The sequence below is a fragment of the Mangifera indica genome, chromosome 1 (genome assembly GCF_011075055.1).
Source record: "Mangifera indica cultivar Alphonso chromosome 1, CATAS_Mindica_2.1, whole genome shotgun sequence".
In the NCBI taxonomy this organism is placed as follows: domain Eukaryota; kingdom Viridiplantae; phylum Streptophyta; class Magnoliopsida; order Sapindales; family Anacardiaceae; genus Mangifera; species Mangifera indica.
The window spans coordinates 15,002,390-15,018,969 of NC_058137.1; the positions used below are offsets into that span (position 1 = coordinate 15,002,390).

At 34.2% G+C, this 16,580-nt stretch overlaps 1 protein-coding gene across 2 annotated transcripts; it reads right to left on the minus strand.

The window, feature by feature from the left end:
- Positions 1–1,869: 1,869 nt before the first annotated feature.
- LOC123224790 (aldehyde dehydrogenase family 3 member H1-like) lies at positions 1,870–16,119 on the minus strand. Of its 2 annotated transcripts, none has more exons than XM_044648511.1 (13): positions 15,956–16,111; positions 15,188–15,672; positions 6,299–6,423; positions 5,686–5,927; positions 5,270–5,338; positions 5,086–5,182; positions 4,096–4,302; positions 3,627–3,742; positions 3,447–3,551; positions 3,199–3,371; positions 3,008–3,098; positions 2,547–2,696; positions 1,870–2,219 (listed from the first exon to the last, which is right to left on the minus strand). In XM_044648511.1, the coding sequence occupies exons 2-13, from the start codon at positions 15,226–15,228 to the stop codon at positions 1,980–1,982; spliced, it is 1,656 nt and encodes a 551-aa protein (XP_044504446.1). In that variant the 5' UTR covers positions 15,229–15,672; positions 15,956–16,111; the 3' UTR covers positions 1,870–1,979. The 2 variants fall into 2 exon arrangements, 1 of the variants encoding a protein (XP_044504446.1); XR_006504062.1 differs by having other exon boundaries at positions 2,125–2,219; positions 2,881–3,098; positions 15,956–16,119.
- Positions 16,120–16,580: the final 461 nt, after the last annotated feature.

The following is a 16,580-nucleotide window of genomic DNA, read 5'->3' on the forward strand; positions in this document are numbered from 1 at the left end:
GTATCAGTATTTTTATATAATGTACTTGTCTACATATAGTATGACAATCTATGGTCTTGTGTTTTATAACTTTAACAACCTTTGTCATGTTTTCACTAACTCTTATAACTAAAAAGGTATTTTCGTAATTTTTATGGTTTAATAAATAATGTTTTATTCAAAAAAAATTTATGAGATTTATTTAAGAGTTTTTTAGATAATTACTTGCTCAAATGACCTCATTAGTGACATCTTCCTCTAAATGATAGTACTTCTACAAGGGACTGTTACACTTGAAATGGATATGCTACTGATATACAATCTTTACTTTTTTGTCTTGAGTTATAATTTTTAATTATAATTGCTATTGTGTTTCCATCATTAGCATGAGTGGCTAATCTCCTTTATTCTAGAAACTAAGAGCGATCCGAGAATTCTTGCATTTCTATAGTACATTTATCCATATTTATAATATCTTGATGTTTGATTTAATGAATGGTTTCTAAATTACTTGAGACAAGATTAGGGTCCATCTTTGCACATGTTAGTAGGCTTACATAGACTATCGAAAGGTACATAAGAAGTTAGTTCATGTATTCATTAAACTTGAAACTTTGATACTAGAGATAGGTCAAATCCTTATGGAGTCATTGGAGTCACGAAATGTAAAGGAAAAAAATTATCCGAGTAGCCACAAAAATAGGAGCTTGTTTGATATTTGCATGTTTATTCAACCTCGTAAAAGAAACTAAGGTAACTTATGATATCCAACAATCAACACATCATGATTGCTCTAACAGTTCCATACAATTTATAGTTTTACATAAGATTGTTAATGAAATTTTATTTCCTATAAGCTCTTAGTATGCAAAGTTCGATATTAGTGATACATTTGTGTTATTTACCCATATTAGTTAATTGTATTAGCAATGGCTTACTTATTAGTGTTAGGAATTATTATCTTCTCATTACAGTCTTTAACTACTCGATCTTCTTAGCTAATATAAACCCCAAAATGAATTAGTAATCAGTTTCTCAATCTCTATGATATCGATATCTGTTATACTACATGTTGAATCATACATTGGTAAGCAAGATGCAACACTAACCACTCTCTACATATTCAATTTTTTATAGTAGTAGCCTTAAATCAATAGTAGTGGCAAATGTGGTTGGTGTAACATGAGCAAATGGTGTAATGGGTTCCTCAGTTGGCTTTAAAAGGCCAACTTCATCAACTTCAATAGCTAGGGTATAGGTGCAATGTGCTCTCTCCTTACAAATATCTATGTTCTTCAACATTTCCTGAGTCAAAAGTTCTTTTCCAAGAAGCTTTCTCAAATAGAGTAGATTTTTCATTGAAACCATTGACAGCCACTATGGTAGCTATTACAATCCCTCTACAAAGAATGGTGTCTTTCTTATTTTTGTCATCAAGAGCAACATAGCTTAGCCTATTGCTAAGAAAAGCACCGACATTAAATCAGATGTCGTTTATCAAGCAATGAACAATGAAGGTCATTCTTTGTGACAATCACATCATTTTTGACATGCGATGGGTTGGAGCAAAAAGTTTAATAGCTTTATCTATTGGACATTTGCTAAGAAGGGCATTTACCATATTCCCCTAGAATTGCATAAAATCAATTTCGAACTGGTCTTTGGGCAACTAGCCCTCATTTGAAAAACCAAAAATCTCATTAAATTGGGCCTCGGTTAAACTAAAATCTTTGCTGCCTAGGCGAAAGCACATTTCGCCATAGGTAGCACTACTTAGAATATCTATGAGAACAAATGAGTTTAGGCACTCTAGGGTGAGTTCCTTACATGTGTGGTGCCATATTGTATAAAACTTTGTCCAAGTGGATAGAAGATAATAGGAAATCAATATCATAAACTACATATCACATATAAATTGCTTAGTGAATCCAACACTTTGTGTAACAATACATTAGCAACAGCTATAAATTGTTTATTGAATCCAAGCTATACAAAGAAAATCAATCTTTAGACCATCCAAACAAAGCAAGAAGTATGCTCAATATGTTACCACTGATAAGGGCCTTGAGTAATCTTTGCTTTTCAAGCGTGTATGGTGGATACCTTGTGTTGGTATCTCCTGCAAAGCTTCTGTATAGCACTCCCTTCTTGTGACTAAATGCATCAAAAGAAAACTTACCATGGTAAGATCCCATTCCGCTCTCTCCAACGCCACCAAAGGGTAAGGATGAAACTACTGTCTGCAGAATTGAAGAATTTGTAATGCAGCATGAATTTTTCAATTACTTAGAATCATCATTAATTTATCCATGCAAAAAAATTATCTATGCACATTGACACAAATGATAAGGAAAACCTTCAAATCATATCTGCATTTCATTATTTAAGTTGAGCAGAAAGCCTAACAATTACAGCAAAGGGAGTTTTCAATGCATGGGTATGAAGTTTCAGATAGCGAATGAGGTTAATGAATGGGGAGTGCATCTACTTATGTGGCAGTATGGTAACAAACTTATATGCAGAGTTTTTGGCATGTGTAACTAAAGTTTCAGGTATAGAAAAATCACATGAATGAGAGCATCATTGATGACATTTGCTCCGGCTGATATGTTCTGTACAAAGTCTTTCTGCAGCTGCTCATCATCTGTGAAGAGATACGCAGCAAGAGGCTTTGGTTTTGAGTTAATCACATTGAAGCTGTCCTCTATATTTTCAACCTATAACACATAAGAAGGAAAAGAAATTACTACCTATGCCTCACAAATAAGCAGCTTTTCACTTGAAATTTGTATAGAGGATCCAAGAAATATCAATAAACTTTGTAGCAATCGAATGACAGCATGCTAAGTTCGGAGATATTGAATGTGCACAATTAACAAGTGCACAAAGGACACTACTCACTGTGACAATAAGTAGTAATGGCCGAAAGATCAATAAACTTTGCAGCAATCGAATGACAGCATGCTACGTTCAGAGACATTGGATGTGCACAATTAACAAGTTCAAGTGCCCAGAGGATACTACTCACTGTGACAATAGGTAGTAATGGCCCAAAGATTTCTTCCTTCATTATCGTAGAGTCTTCTGGAACATCCAACAATATGGTTGGACCAATCCTTCTGAAAAATCCAAACAATAGATGCGGTTGATATTTTCCAGGGCAGTTGAAATGAGTTAAAATCTAAAACAAACAAATCGGAGCCAGACTATCAAACTCACAATTGTTCTTCATTCTTCTGGCCTCCATAAACAATTCTATCAGAAACGTTATCCTCATCCAAGAGACTTGCCAGACGTAGAAAGTGGAATAAGTTCACAATGCGAGAGTAATCTTTTGATTCCATTGGATACTTCCCAAAAAATTCCTCCAGTTCATTTCTTAGACTATCTACCTATTGAAAAAGCATGAATTAAGCATATATTTTTTAAGCAAACATGACTTTCTCGTTTGCTTGAGACAATCTTACCAGCCTTGGAGCAAATTCTTTTGTCGTTATGACATAATCAACAGCAATGCAAGCTTGCCCGCTATTGGCCATCCACTTGCCTGCTATAATCCTCCTTGCAGTCACCTTAACAGAATTATAACTCTCAGATCCATGTTGTTAAATTAAGAGAAACATTTTTTGAGTATGAAAGATTATTACCTGTAAATTAATCTTTGAATCAACAACAGCGGGACACTTTCCTCCCAGTTCCAGGACTACAGGTGTAAGGTGCTTTGCAGCAGAAGCCATAACAATGTGTCCTACTCTTACACTGCCTGAAAAAAATTCAAGTTTCAAACACAAGAGCAGAAACCATAACAATGTGTCCAACTTTATACTATGAGGTCGGCTGCCAGAATATAATAAACTAGAGAAACTAAACATGATAGGAGGCTTTTCAATTGAAACATTAGCAATGCCAATTCAAAAACAGAAAGCACCTTTGCTAAAAGTTTATTTTTCAAGGGAAGCTAAAATTTTATTGAAACTCCTTCATATGTTTCACTAAGGTAGAGGCATTATTATGTTGAAGTTTAGATGTATCGCATCAATCTCTTAATTGTTGAAGAAGTAAATATTGTTAAATCCATTATAGGTAATATAGAAAGAGAAAATTAAAGGGAGAAACCTGTGAAGAAAATTTTATCCCACTTCTGCTCTAACAATGCAGATGTTTCAGCAACAGCCCCCTCAACAACCCTCACAGAGGACTTATCTACATATTCCTCTAATAATGTTTTTAGCAGTGACGATGAGGCTGGTGCAAGTTCTGATGGTTTCAGGACAACAGCATTGCCAGCTGCAATAGCTCCAATGACTGGATCAAGAGACAGCACTGGCAGACAAATGTACAATGTGTTATTTGTAGAAAGAAAAACATAGCACACGAGTATAATTTGATTTAGGGAAAACAAGGACAGTAGATATGGTACAGAAAAAACCTCGATGATTTTAAGTGAATATGTGTCATGCATCTCATATTTTCACATTAGAAAAAGAAATTCTGTATATGGAGACACTTCCGGGCATTGGGATCATGCCCCCAGGATTGTATGTGACTCCAATGTTGATCATAGAGATATATAGAATTATCTAGTTGCAGCAGTTTTCGGGAAACCTGTCAGTGTGGTTTTCTTTTACTGGAAGCAAATTCATTCTTGATGATCAGTACTAGCTTTAAAATTCAATTTTGAAAAACTGTAAATACAAAAGTACTACATAAGGTATATTTATAAGGCTCTGAATGCACTATCTGTGAGTCAAAGTAAGAATTTGGAAAACTAAAACTATTGACACAATACAATATAAAAAGAAAAAAATAATGTCCTAATAAATCTGGAATGAAAGGAAAGGAAGATGATTAGCCCCCGCGTTAATCAACCATGGCAAAGAAATGTTATGGCCAGGAGGCCATGGCTAATTATGCTTCCATGCTCAGAAGAACATAAATTGTGTTTAATGTAAATTTACTAATTTGAACTTGCATACTATAAGTGTTTGCAAGTTATTTTCAATGCATCATTATATAAACAATGTGAAAGTTGATTATAATTGTATGCAAGTTATGCTCAATGCAACTTAACAAGATTAATGTGAAAGCCAAGAATAAGTTGCATACAGAAGGGGTAATTCCACGTTGAGATGACCAGCACAACTCCTAGAGGTTCCGATACAATTTCTGCTGAAGAAGGATATGTTGTCATTGAAGTTTTTGCCTGAAAAATTAATGTTGCATTAGTTAAATAACAAACTTAATTCTTATCATTGCTTATAACAAAACTTGTGTGTGTAAAAGTGATTACCTTCTCCGGCTTCATCCAAGATTTCAACTCTTTAAGAGCTAACTTACACGAGCTTTTTGTCATTGAAATCTGCAAAACAGAGTGCACATACTAAATATCACAGAAAGGATTGATCAAAGCAGAGTACAAACTCTTTAAGTATGTATATAAATAGATGCTTCAACAAGTAGTACTTGGATTACATGGATATCCAGTTTCTAAAGCTATAATACAAATATATTTTAGTAGGATAGATAATTATTTCTGTTGTTCTTACTTGACAATTTGTATCGTTTTCAGGTTCATTTAGAGACGACTTATAAATTTTGACCTTTAAGGCTGCACAGTTTCATTAGGTCCATGACAATAATCCCAACCTGTTACATAAAAGTTGTATAACAATTCATATGGAAAGAATGAAAGATGATAAAATTAACCTCAGACACAAAGGATTCAAATTGGGGCTTGGAGAGGTCTTCCGCAAGAGCTTGAATGATCTCCGCTTCATTTTCTTCAATCATCTTGGCAACACTTTGTAACTGCGACATTCTCCACTCATAACTCTTTGTCTTTCCTGAATTAAAGCTCTTTCGAAACTCCTTCGCCAACAACCCAGCTTTCTCTACATCAAATCTGCTCATTTGTTCTATGGCCATTTCGGATAGTGTAGCTGAACAAACTTTAAATATACAACACATAAATGCATGTTCATAACAAATTAAAAATTTTGGAACAAAATAAAAATATAAGCAACTATACACACACACACACTTAATGCAGATGTTCACAACGTAAAAATGATTACTAGAGACAGCAAAGGTTCACCAACCTAACAAAATGCAGATATCATAGCTTTGAAATTGTCTAACAGCCACACTTTTAAGTTAAGAATGTTTATTGATTTTGGGCTATGATTAATTATGGAATAAGATTTGGATCTTTCTCCCATTTTAACTAGTATTTTAACAGAAATCATGTCCAGTAATAGGCAGCCACTAACCGTTAACTGAGGATAAAAAGTGGAAGCTGCGATATAATTAAACACATTACCAGTATGAGTATGAAGAGGAAACTGGGGGGCAGAATTGTTGAAGCGAAAAGTTGAATTGATAGTTTGTTTTGTAGTGTAACAATATATAAACGATTTGTTGAAGATGCTAGCCCCACCTACACCACTGCAACTTCAAACAATGAGAAACGGTATTCGTATACTGTATGAGAAACACATTAATGTCTTAACTAGTGAAAAATCTTTGCATTGCTATTATGGTATAAACCAAGGACGACTCCCCATCCTTAACGCAAAATAACAATTTTTTAACATATTCAACATATTATATAGCTTTTAACACTACATTCTTTAAAAATAAATTAACAAAAAAACCATAATATTCTACTTTTCAATCTTAAATAAATAACTTGTACATTAATAGAATTCATGTGATTAAAGAGTGGAATATAGGGGTAAAAGTGTTACTAGGCCATATTCTCTATTCGCAGCCTCCTAAAAATTGTTTCTTTTTTAGTTCTAATCTTGTTGCTATCATCATAATTCCACCTATCATACATGATATCACATGAATTTACACCAATTCAATGATACAACTATCTAGAGATTTTATGTGTGAATGTGATGAAATTTGGATAGTGTGTGCATGTGAAGAACACAAACCAATTAAATGATATTGCAAAAAACAGTTTTTTAAATGGTTCAGTCGTCTACCCAATACTTACGTCCGCTACAATGATATTACTCTTTTCTTTATAATTCATTCATTAGAAACAATTACAAATAGTGTTTTTCCTAAGAGAGTATTAAAGGAATTCTAGAGAGAATTCAAAGAATATTGGTTTTCGTTTTTTAGGGAATGATCATAAAGCATTGTCAAAAAAATTGAATGAGTTTGGACCCTCTCAATCGAGTTTGAGATTGAGAGGGTCCAAATCTATAATCCAAGCAAAGAACTAGAAGGTTGAGATAATAACTACAATTGTGCCTAACAAGTTTATAATGAGCAAAGATAGCGACATAAATGCCTCCTAACAAGGGCCAACCATACTCCCAAGTCCCTAAGAAAGGTTGCCACGTGTTTTGTCCCTTCCATAAAACTACAACATATAGCCAAGTAGGGATAGCAACAGCGAGTGACAGGTCTAAATACCCTATTCCCCGTCCCGGTCTCGATCCAGGTTGCAAGGATAACAAATATTCTTCATCCCCTTCTAGCAAAAAAAATCCCTTCCCTATGCCTTTTAAACACAATATAAATATATTTAACAACAAAATTAATTAAAACTAAACCAATACACTATTTCAAATACCATAAATATCATATACAAACCACCTTCATATGTATAATAAATATATATTAATATTTTAAGTAAAGATATTAATATAAAAAGGAAAGGACGGGGATGGGAAGGGGATGGGATGAGGCAAAAACAAAGCAGGGCAAGGTAGGGCAAGGAGAGGACACATATATCCTCATCCCCATTTGCGGGGATATTTTCTATCTCTATCCCTTTCCCCTTCCTCATTTCTATAAGAAAATCCCTTCCTCATTGAGGTTAAAGACCCTAAATTCAAATCAAAATTGTCATTTCTATAGCCAAGTGTTATGAAATAGGTGATGTTGAGCTATAGGATGCCAAGAGATATAGTCTTGAGGCTCTCCCTCATGGCTAAACAATGTTTTCAATGGCTATTATACAATGCAGGTGATGGAGACCAAGGAAGCAAGCAAAGGACTCGTCAAAGTAGTGACAATGATCCTTTGTGTATAGGGGGACCAATGACTAGAGCCAAAGCAAAAAAGATGAAAGAAGCTCTAAATTGGCTTATTTAAGAGATTTGGGTTAAAAGTCATACACAACAAGGATTGGGCATCTAGGATGCATTGGAAGCATCATCAAAACTTGGAAATATCTATCAAGTCATTCAAGTGCAAGAACATCAAAGTTGATGAAAATTTGGGCTAAATTACTCAGAGTCCACATGTTATTTGGGCTAGACTTCAAATATTTAACCTTAATTACTTTGGGCTATGTGTTTTATGTTATTTGGCCTTAATTGTGTTAGTTAGGCCTTAGTTTAATTATATTTTATTATGAAAACTCATATTTAGTGTTAGAGTAGATTCCCTAGAGACAATCGAATTTGATATTTATGGATGTAATTTTATATTAATAATTAATAAAATGGTTGATTGTTATTTCATTCATATATAGACTATTTATATGATTGTATAAATAACACGCCCTTAGAATAGAAGAACTATGACAAAGGGATCAGACAACTGATCGTAAGAACCATATGTACACATTAAGTGGTCATTCTAGAAATATTCATAATTTCGACGTTACAATGAATGAAGGCACATGTAATGATGATGAGAATATTATAGTGTTGAGCAACTGCATCAAAAGTAACGATAGTTTTCACGTGTTAAGTTGTTGTAGATAGTTTGGTACAAAACATAGGAGCATATTGTAGATGTATTCATCAGACTGACCCAATTAGAAGATATTCTTATGGATGGTTGTTCTAGTGTCTATGAAATAAATCCTCTGAATACCGTGAGTGTATGTGATTTTTTGCCTTGAGGTCGGCAGGCCATCTTGTGTAAAGATCGGTATAGTTTGACGATATCTAACATGTCATCATAATTAGAGTAACTATAAATAAAAACCAAGGTTTTAAAAACCGGACCGGACCGGCCGGTCGAACCGGTTGGTCCGTGAACCGGCACTGTAGCCAGGTTCTATGGAAGGCAAAACCGTTTTGGAATAGAAATCGGATTGGACCGCGGTTGAACCGCCGGTTCTCGACTGAACCGCGGTCCAAATTGGTCCATGCAGTTACCGGTTCAACCTGCATATAAAATAAAACAGTGTTTTTCTTTTGTTTCTCTTCCTTGCAGTGCGCGCACGCAGACGCAGTCCTCAACTGCTGCAGTCGACGAATTTCTCCGACGAATTTCCTGTTCCTTGCTGACGACGGTTTGAATACGGCTACCGACGACCACGCTGTCGTCGAATGGTGTCGGTTTGCAGGCTTACAAGGCAGCAGTTTCACGGCGACTTTCCAAGCTCAGACGTTGGCTGACTACAGCGATTTCCGTTGCTGTTGTGACCGACGACTTCTCAGGCAACGACGGGAAGCTAGTGTTTTGTAAGTCCTTGACATTCTGTTTGATCTCTTCGACATTTCTTTCAGTAGCAGTAACCTTACGTTGGACTTCGTCTCTTGTATTCTTCAACTTATCGGCTTGTTGTTCTAGATTTTTGAAATTGGTATTATGGTTGTACAAATACTTGAATTGACGCCAAATTTGAGCAGCCAACCACTTGCCAACTTCAAGGACAGGACTCAACACACCCCCGATACTCCCGGCAACATCAACCATTTTTTTTTTAAATTTTTTTCAAGTTTGAAAAACAGAAGAGAAATGAAGCAAATGAAAATAACTAAAACACAGACAATAACAGGACAACTAAGGTGCAAAATCAAATAGATTAAGGGAAATAGGTGAAATAAAGAAGATTTGAGGGTAAACAAGAAACGAAGGGAAGTAGTTTCAGAGAAGTTTGTGAGTAAAATTATTTTTGAGTGGTTTCTGAATGATTGAGAGAGAACAGAACTAAAGATGATGAAGATAATGAAGATAGATTCAATTGCTTTTAACTTTGCTAAGAGCAACTTTCTCTATATAAATATAAAGTCAAAATTAATATTAATAATTGTTGCCACTTACAGGGGTTGGTGGGACATTTTCTCTTATTTTGTTTCCAGATCTAATTATCATTTTTATATGATCAACAACTTGACATTGTTAGTCTTTCTATTTAATAACATTAATTTATACATAATGAAAACTATAAGGTGTCTACTTGTTAATTTTGAAGGCCATTAAATTATTCTTCTTACCAAGATTGTAGACGACATGTCGTTTATAAACCTAATGAAATTCAGTTAGTTTGGAGTGTTGTTACAAATAGTCAGTGATCCAATATTAAATTTGGTTTTTTTTATATATATTAATAATCAATCCATCATTAATTAGTGTTTTTGGATTAAGAGGTATTTATTTCAATTTTAATAACATAATATTAGTGATTTGAACCGAATTTAATCTTAAATTTTAATTCGATCGGTGGATCAGAAATGTGAAAAAAAAGGGGTTCAAACCAAAAACGAACCAAATTATTTAAAAATTATGATTTAGTTAAGATTAAGTTGAAGAATAGTTTGATTCAATTTGAAATTCAAAAAAATAGTTTAAAAATATGAATTTTTTTTTAGGTTGAAAGAAAATAAAATGTTCAATTATAAATTTTGCAGATAATACTATTGAAGAAGATGGTGTAAAAGATGAACAATTAATAGAGGATGCAACAGAAGCGATAACAGGATCTTTTATCATTAGTGATAATGAAGAATGACTAATTATTCATTTATTAAATTTTATGTTAAACAAATTATATTTTTGATATGTTTTGTTAAATGTTGAATTGAATATTATTTGTTTAATAATGGTTATGTTGATTGGTTGATTTTATATTTTATTTAATACATATATTAGATTTCTGATTTGTTTTAGTGTTCAATAATTAATAGTACATGTGTTTGTATAATTTGATTTGTTTTATGTATATGTTTTGTTTTGATGCAAAGTTAATTGTTATTACTTATTATATTTATGTTCAATAATACATATATTTTGTTAATTGTGAAAATTGAAAAGTATGCACAATATAAAATTTACTGTGTAAAGCTTATGTAATTACTAATTAAACATAATTTTTTTAGGTTTTTACATAAAATCGGTCCAAACGGTCCAATCGACCGGTCCAAACGGTTCAACCGGTCCGACCGAAACCAGTACTTAAAACGATTTTTATCTCGGTCCGGTTTTAAAAACCTTGATAAAACTATGGTTGATCAATTAAAGATTCGTCACTCCTGAGCATATGAGAATACTAAAAGATTGAATTACACGTAATTGTAATGTTGTAAAAGCTTAAGTGATGTTCACTGATAGTTTGTCTTCCGGGTAGCCATAACGTTTTGCTAGAGGTTAATCTTGGTCATGACCGACTTCACCCTGAATTTGGGCACTATCAATTTGATGGAGAGCTTATGGGTAACATGCATAAAGAAGTTAAACTGAACTCAAAGGAGTGAATTATTTGTTGATAATCTTGGTATTTATAAACGAAAGAAAGATCACAAATAGACCGGGTTTTTCCAATGGGTTGAGAGGACTTGGGTTTGATTATGCCTTGACCAAATGCCACCTATGCACTTGGTATGATGGTGCCAACCATGCAAATTATTGATGCAAGTTAACACCATGAAATAAAGCTTGTCGGCTGGCACAGTTAAATGTGCTAGCTGTATAAGTGTCAAAGCTTTCCAGCTAGCACACTTTGTGCAAGCAATTAAGCTTGTTGGTCAATACACTTAAGTGTGCCGACTGTGCAAATGAAACATGCCAACTAGGCATTTTACATGTCAATCATGCATGTATGTTGAGGGTGTCGTGCACACTTGGAATTCTAGCCATACATGGACACCTACACATATAAAATAAAAAGTATAAATTATTCGCTAAATACACAATACAGATAGAATGAAACCCAATCGTCGTTCCTCTATTTTCTCTCCTTCCTGTGAACACCAAAAGTCCAGTGAAAAGCCCTAATAGCCTCTTTGCTTGAATTATCTCTACTTGTATCCATGCTTCGAGTTGATACCAAGAAGCCACTTCTCTAGAGTTGGATAGTGTTCGGTCTCAAGCTATGTGAAGATTTGAAGGAGTCATCAACATAGGTATAAATCTAAAGCATCATATGACTGTTTTACATATTCATGAATATATGTTTTAAAACGGATATCTTGATTAGGGTTTTTCAAGTTTGTATAATTTTTAAATTTTTAAATTTTGCTACGCTGTTGGGTATCGACGCCTTGAAAACCTTATATTTAGTAATTGGGCTAGGTATTATTTTATTTAAGCCCATTCTTTTTGGGCTTATTAGACCTATTATTAATTAAATTTAGGTTTTATTATTTTCTTTAAGGATGAAAACATGGTTACCCAAAGAAAAACATATATTTGATGATTTTTAAGATTGAAATAAAAGTTTTCCCCTTGTTCTTCAAAGAACTCTTCATATCTCATCAAGTGCATGCTTGTGGCGATCAATCCTAGTTATATCTCTCATATTCTCAACTTTTTCTTAGGAGTGGCATCCTACCTTCTTCAATATACCTCTGGTTCATGGTTCATATAACCATCAGGTTGCATATTTGAACCAAGTTGTTAGACTTTCTGAAGTTGGTTCCTATGAATATTAATATTGAGTCTCTTTGATTATCATTGAGGTTCGTATTAGTAGGTGTCTCTCATTGTGCACCCTCTATCAAAAAGGTGCAAGACAATTTTGGCATGGTGTCATTCCAGTTAATGTCAAATTTGTATTGACAGATAGTTAATACATACATCACTTTTAAGAAGAGTGGTCATCCTTCCATGAGCGAGCTAGTTCATATTATGTGCTAAAGAACACATAATAATCTTGAACCTAATTTTTGTCTAAGAGGGGTCCCATGGATGTCTTTGCCATTTGCAAATTACAAAATAGCATGGGCAATTGGAAGACTAAGTATTTGTTCACTCGTTACCTAAGAAATAGAAAATTTTGGCCAGCCAATATGTGTTTTCTTTCTTTACCTACATTGCATTTTGCCTAGAGAATTATTTTAATTGATTCCTTCCTTTTTACAATTATAGTTTTTTAGAATATAATATAAACATGTAAAATAAATATAAAAAAAATTGTACACCTAATTATTTATTGAAAAGCTCTGTCAAATATAGTTCTATATATATATATATTAAAAAATACAATTTACAGGCTTGGTTGGTTTGCAAATCGCAATCTAAACTGAAAACTGATTTTAAAAAATTTATCAACTCAAATCAAACCAAACCAAAACGTATTGTAATTTTTAGGTAGTTCGATCTAGTTTTACAATTTGAACTAAATTATGTACACTCTTAAATATAAAAATGAGTCTTACTTGCAAAGCTAAGAAAGGTCATTACAAGGATTCACCCAAAGGAAACTCTCTCCTTTATTTGAGCTTAGATTGCACTCACCTTTTTACTTGACTAGCTAATCAATTTCTTTTTCTGCACATAGGAACAAGGAAATAGGTGTGCACCCACAACTTCCAAAGCATAGGAGGTGGGTGCAGTATGGTGGGACCAACACATTTGGTGGCGTGATCGAAGCTACCGCACGAACTCCTCTAGTCCTTCTCTCAGTTTGGAATGGGCCTGAGAGAAACACCCTTAGTTTGCTTCTGACAAAGGAAAAGAGGTGGCCATAGAGTTTGAGATAAGGTTTAGGCTTCAGCTCACAATTGCTGCGAGTAGCTTTATGACAATCACTCACTGAATGACAATGATACAGGATCTTGCTTTCACTTCTCAAGAATTTGACTAGGTAACCTCTGGATTGTCAAGCATGCTACCTAGATGTTTGACAAGAGTTTAAAGGATTGCCCAAGCTGGAAAAGTTTCAAATGTTAGTGTAGCTATACGTCGAGATATTGCCTAAACTTCTTTATTTTTAAGTCAATAGCAATTTTGAGTTGCCATGCCAACCATGTACCACTTTCAAATTTTCCATTGTAACCTCCCTAATCAAGAATGAAATTGAAATAATTCTTGTGAATAACAAAAATAAAGCTAGGAGGTGCAACAACCTTGTAAATAAGCTTGAGGAAGCAAGGAGGTAGCACACGGTTGAGGTTAAGGCAAAAATTAAAAGAAAAGCACACTACAAGGATCACCTAGTCAATGTCAATTCCTTAAAGCTCAAGCTTTAAATGACACAAGAGGAGCCGAGGAAAAAGTAAGTAGACCCCATTAGATAATGCAAGACCTTCACTTTTCCAAGTATCACAACAAGGCTCTCCTAAATACTGAATCAGAGCAATGACAAAAACTAATAGAACAGCTTTAAGCATTAGAGAGAAAGCTAGCCATTGTGGATTTGAGCTATTGTTTACAACATCTGGTTTATGGTGGACAACTTGAACTATTGTTTATGACCTCTAGTCTCATTATTGGGATCTGAGCTATTACTTCCTCCCCGTCAATTATACTGAAGATATCAAGTGAAAGGAATCATTAAATGAGGTGTCAAAGCTACTAAAGGATTGAAAGAGAAAATTCCAAAAACATAAAAAACATCCCTTTGGTAGCTGACTTGACCCAGATGTATAACCTTCCATTTTTTTGTAAGAAAAGAAGAAAAAAAAGTCTCCTGTTTCACAATGTGATCCCTTGTTTGTAAAGCGAGGGCATTAGTGAAATTGTGAGGCACTTGGTGCTCAACCCTTTGTCGGCATGGACAACACATGTGGGAACGAGACTGCTAGGGATGAGCTAGTCTGGATATCCTATAAAATTTCTAAGAACTGTAGCCGGAACTTGGACTTGAACCTAGAACCTATAAGGTTGGTTCCTACCTATAGGTTCTAGGTAGATTCCAATTCCTACCGGAAACCTGTCTAAGTTTTAAGTTTTTCCTTTATTTTTTTTTTAACTAAATTTTTAAACATATCTGCTTTTTCATACTAATTTTTGCTGTGTATCCAAACCATGTATTATTAAAACAATGTAAATAGAAAAAAATTGACTATTTATGTACAGTTCAAATAAATATTAACCGGGAGCAGCAAAACCCTTAGCTGTTGATATTTTAATTCAAATATAATGATATCCTAGTCACAATCAATTAACAAACTTTACACTTTCTTTATTTTATTCAATTAGCTCTCCGATTAATCACATTCTACAACACAAAATGAAAAGAAGCAGAAGGGAAACAAGAAGGAAGTATAGGCTGGGAGGGGAAACCTACCGTACTTTCTTTGGTTCTGGGTAGGAATTGAAACCAAACATCGGGTATTCAACAATTCTGGTTCCGAATAAGTAATTTGCTCACCCCTAGAGACTACAAGGAGCAATGCTAACATTTTGCATTTAATGTGATTGGGATCACAAGATCGTCGTGACAAAGATATTTTTTCTTGATAAGTAAACATGCGGCTGTTCATGGAGCTTACTCAATAGGGGACAAGTGGCCACACCCGAGCGGCCATAATTTCTCTTTATTCAAGACAAGAATACCTTACTCGCTATACATAGACCAGAGCTCAAACACAGACATGCGTCTTGGCGACATGTCCAGTCATTTACTGCTTGGAAACCCAACATCTAGCGACTAGATGTTATCTTTGGCTGAACCCTGAGTTGTATACACACTTAGCACGGTGTGCCAAACCATCGGGATGTCAGCTGCTCGCATGATACTCCCAGGCACGATCATCAAATGATAAAGTTTACCTGCACAACTACTTACCACTTGAACGTTTTCAAAAATATTATTGATCTCTAATAATCGAAAAGCTTAAGATTCAATCCGACAACCAACGTGATTTCTGTGATGAAACTTAATTCTAAACTTGGTAGAGTACACAAAAAGGGAAATCGTCCCCGGAAAAGAAAGCACAAAATATACTCAACAAACTAAACACTTGGTTTGATGAAACAATATATCAAGTACAAATAGAAAACTACGAAACTTTGAAAGATGAATTTCAGAAGAACAGAAGGAAAAGACGTGCACCTGAAATGTTGAAAAGGCCGAACAGAAAGGCTTCTCATGGCGGTGAGAAGTATTACAGAGTCTTGAAATCTCCTTAAAAGCTTTTAAATAAAGTGAGCTTCTTTCACTCGTGAATCACTTTCAGCCTTGAGTTGATTGATGTAGATGGGCATGTGAGTGCGTTGCATGAGATAAATATCTTGTTCTTACGGGAAACATACAACAACTTTTGAGAAATTCTCCACCATTCAAAATTAAAGGGGAGATAATGCTATGTCGTGTGTACTAATTTGACCGGTAGAAGTTTGACTAGTACTTAGTGGGGGTTAAACTTAACTTCCAGTGCCCCCCCCCCCGTTCAAAGGTGCGGTAAAAACTCAAATGGCTTTTATTAATTTTAAAAAATATAAATATTTATATATCTATTAATTTTGATTATTATAATTAAAAGTGAAATCTTTATTTAAAGACTTTTATTTAAGCAAAAAAAATTATTTCTTTTTTTCCTTTAATCTTAAAAATTAGTCATTTTTTCCTAACTCAACCTTTGAAACATTGTATTTACACCTAAAAATTTCATTTCATCTTTCCAACTATCGTTCTTTCTAGCATTTCTTTCCAACGACATCTCCCCTCCCTCCATGGT

Coding starts and splice junctions, on each gene's coding strand:
- LOC123224790 (XM_044648511.1), bottom strand. CDS start 15,228: ATGTTTGGTTTCAATTCCTACCCAGAACCAAAGAAAGTACG. Junction 3,743..4,095: donor GGATAAAATTTTCTTCACAG/GTTTCTCCCTTT, acceptor AATTTTTTTCAG/GCAGTGTAAGAGTAGGACAC. Junction 3,099..3,198: donor CAGAAGAATGAAGAACAATT/GTGAGTTTGATA, acceptor TGGATTTTTCAG/AAGGATTGGTCCAACCATAT.